General features: G+C 37.5%; 1 protein-coding gene across 3 annotated transcripts in view; it reads right to left on the bottom strand.

The window, feature by feature from the left end:
* Window positions 1–1,777, bottom strand: part of LOC106459105 (D-glucuronyl C5-epimerase-like) — a 51,256-nt gene that overhangs the window by 18,129 nt on the left and 31,350 nt on the right. For all 3 annotated transcript variants that reach the window (XR_002610506.1, XM_013918691.2, XM_022385535.1), the window contains one exon: window positions 311–825. Coding sequence is in view for 2 of the 3 variants with exons in the window: in XM_022385535.1 (XP_022241243.1) it covers window positions 311–825 (515 nt within the window). In the remaining variant the exon portion in view is untranslated. The remainder of the gene's footprint in view (window positions 1–310; window positions 826–1,777) is intronic.

Genomic DNA, 1,777 nt, shown 5'->3' with positions numbered 1-1,777 from the left:
CATAGAAGGACAACTTACCTTCTGTAACCATTTTTATAATAATCACACACACACTCGTTCATAGAGGGACAACTTACCTTCTGTAACCATTTTTATAATAATCACACACACACTCGTTCATAGAGGGACAACTTACCTTCCTGTAACATTTTTATAACAATCACAACACACTCGTTCATAGAGGGACAACTTACCTTCTGTAAACATTTTTATAATAATCACACACACTAGTTCATAGAGGGACAACTTACATTCTGTAAACATTTTTATAATAATCACACACACACTCGTTCATAGAAGGACAACTTACCTTCCGTTCCACTGATGCACAATACCCGGTCTCTTACTCCAACGTTATAGTTCTCAAACCACATAAAAACCCCATGTGGGTCGTACTTCCCTCTTGGGTAGTAAACTTTGGAGTAGCTATGTTGCCATTCGAAACGTTCTTCACCATCGTGCTTTACAACCTTCCCGTAAACCTCAAAGTACTCGTGCAAGAATGAAAAGGGGACATAAACTTCACCATCCTCCTGCTTACACGGTACGGTGTATTTTTCGTTAATAAGACAATCAATGTCATCAAGGTTCTTCAATCCACCTCGCGTACGAACCCGAGGAACTTCTTCCAGAGCTAGAGGGCCAACGCCATCTTCCAAGTAGTTGTCATCGTTCGATTCTATATTATAGAGGTTACCTTTAACGTCAGCGCTGGGAATGTCTCCACATCGAATCCAGTAAGTTAAAGTTGTAGCAGTCACGAAAACAATGAGGACAGCCAGTAAAGCTCGAAGGTTTACTCGCATCCTCATTGGACCGCTGAGGCTGTGTGTAAAGGGAAAAAAAAAAAGTTTAATTTTTTCCCACATAAATATATAAATATGTATTGCACTTTTTCACTGCTTACAAATTGCTAGAGACAAGGTGAAAGTTTATGAATTAATAAGCTTGTTTTGTTTTTAAATACATACCAGTCGTTAGTCAGTATTGCTACGTAAAACAAATTTTTTACTAGATGTACTTCCGCAGGGTCCCTGAAAGTGTCCTGTTTCAAGAACAAATAAAACCAAAATTAAGAGTAACAAATATCTTTATTTGTTGCTTTTGAAGTACATATGTCATGCTCTGATGTAGCCTACAGTGATTCTTCTCGTGATTCATGGCATGCGCACGTTTTACCGATGTGACGACAGTGCAAATTGCAACGTTAAGCGTCCCTTATGTGACGTAATTTTAGTATCGACTGACTGACTGACAACACTACTTTAGTGGTTCTAGTGCTTAGAATAGGTAACCCCTCCAGTCAGCCTTTGGCCCTATTTTGGGTAAATTAAGCGAGTTTATTTTAAAGGGCTGCACATGCAAGTTAACTAATTATTTATTAGTCTACTTTTGCATTTTATTAGCCCTTGGTATTTTTTCTTCTAAGATCACTCTTTAAAAAGTTATAAATGGTATATTTTAAAATTCACGCAAAAAAAAGTCATATCCAAAATATAATGGATTAGTGATGGGATCTTTTTGAAAAGACTTTTCTTTCAGGGTGTTGAAATTCCAGTATATGTAACGTTTCTCGTGTTGGTCTCCTTCGAGAAAATAACTAAGCGTGGTTCAACTGATAAGCCACAATCGATGACGGGGAACCCACTTTGAGACTAATAATGCTTGGAGACAGCTTGAATGGGTAATGAAGAAAAACTTTAATACAAGTTGAACATAACAGCAAATGTACAACGTTTCATACCTGATGATGACAGAACCTTGTCGAAACGTTGTA

This window comes from Limulus polyphemus, unplaced genomic scaffold, assembly GCF_000517525.1.
Source record: "Limulus polyphemus unplaced genomic scaffold, Limulus_polyphemus-2.1.2 Scaffold559, whole genome shotgun sequence".
NCBI lineage: Eukaryota > Metazoa > Arthropoda > Merostomata > Xiphosura > Limulidae > Limulus > Limulus polyphemus.
The sequence above is the reverse complement of the archived record's forward strand: the minus strand, read 5'-3'. Positions and strand labels throughout refer to the sequence as shown.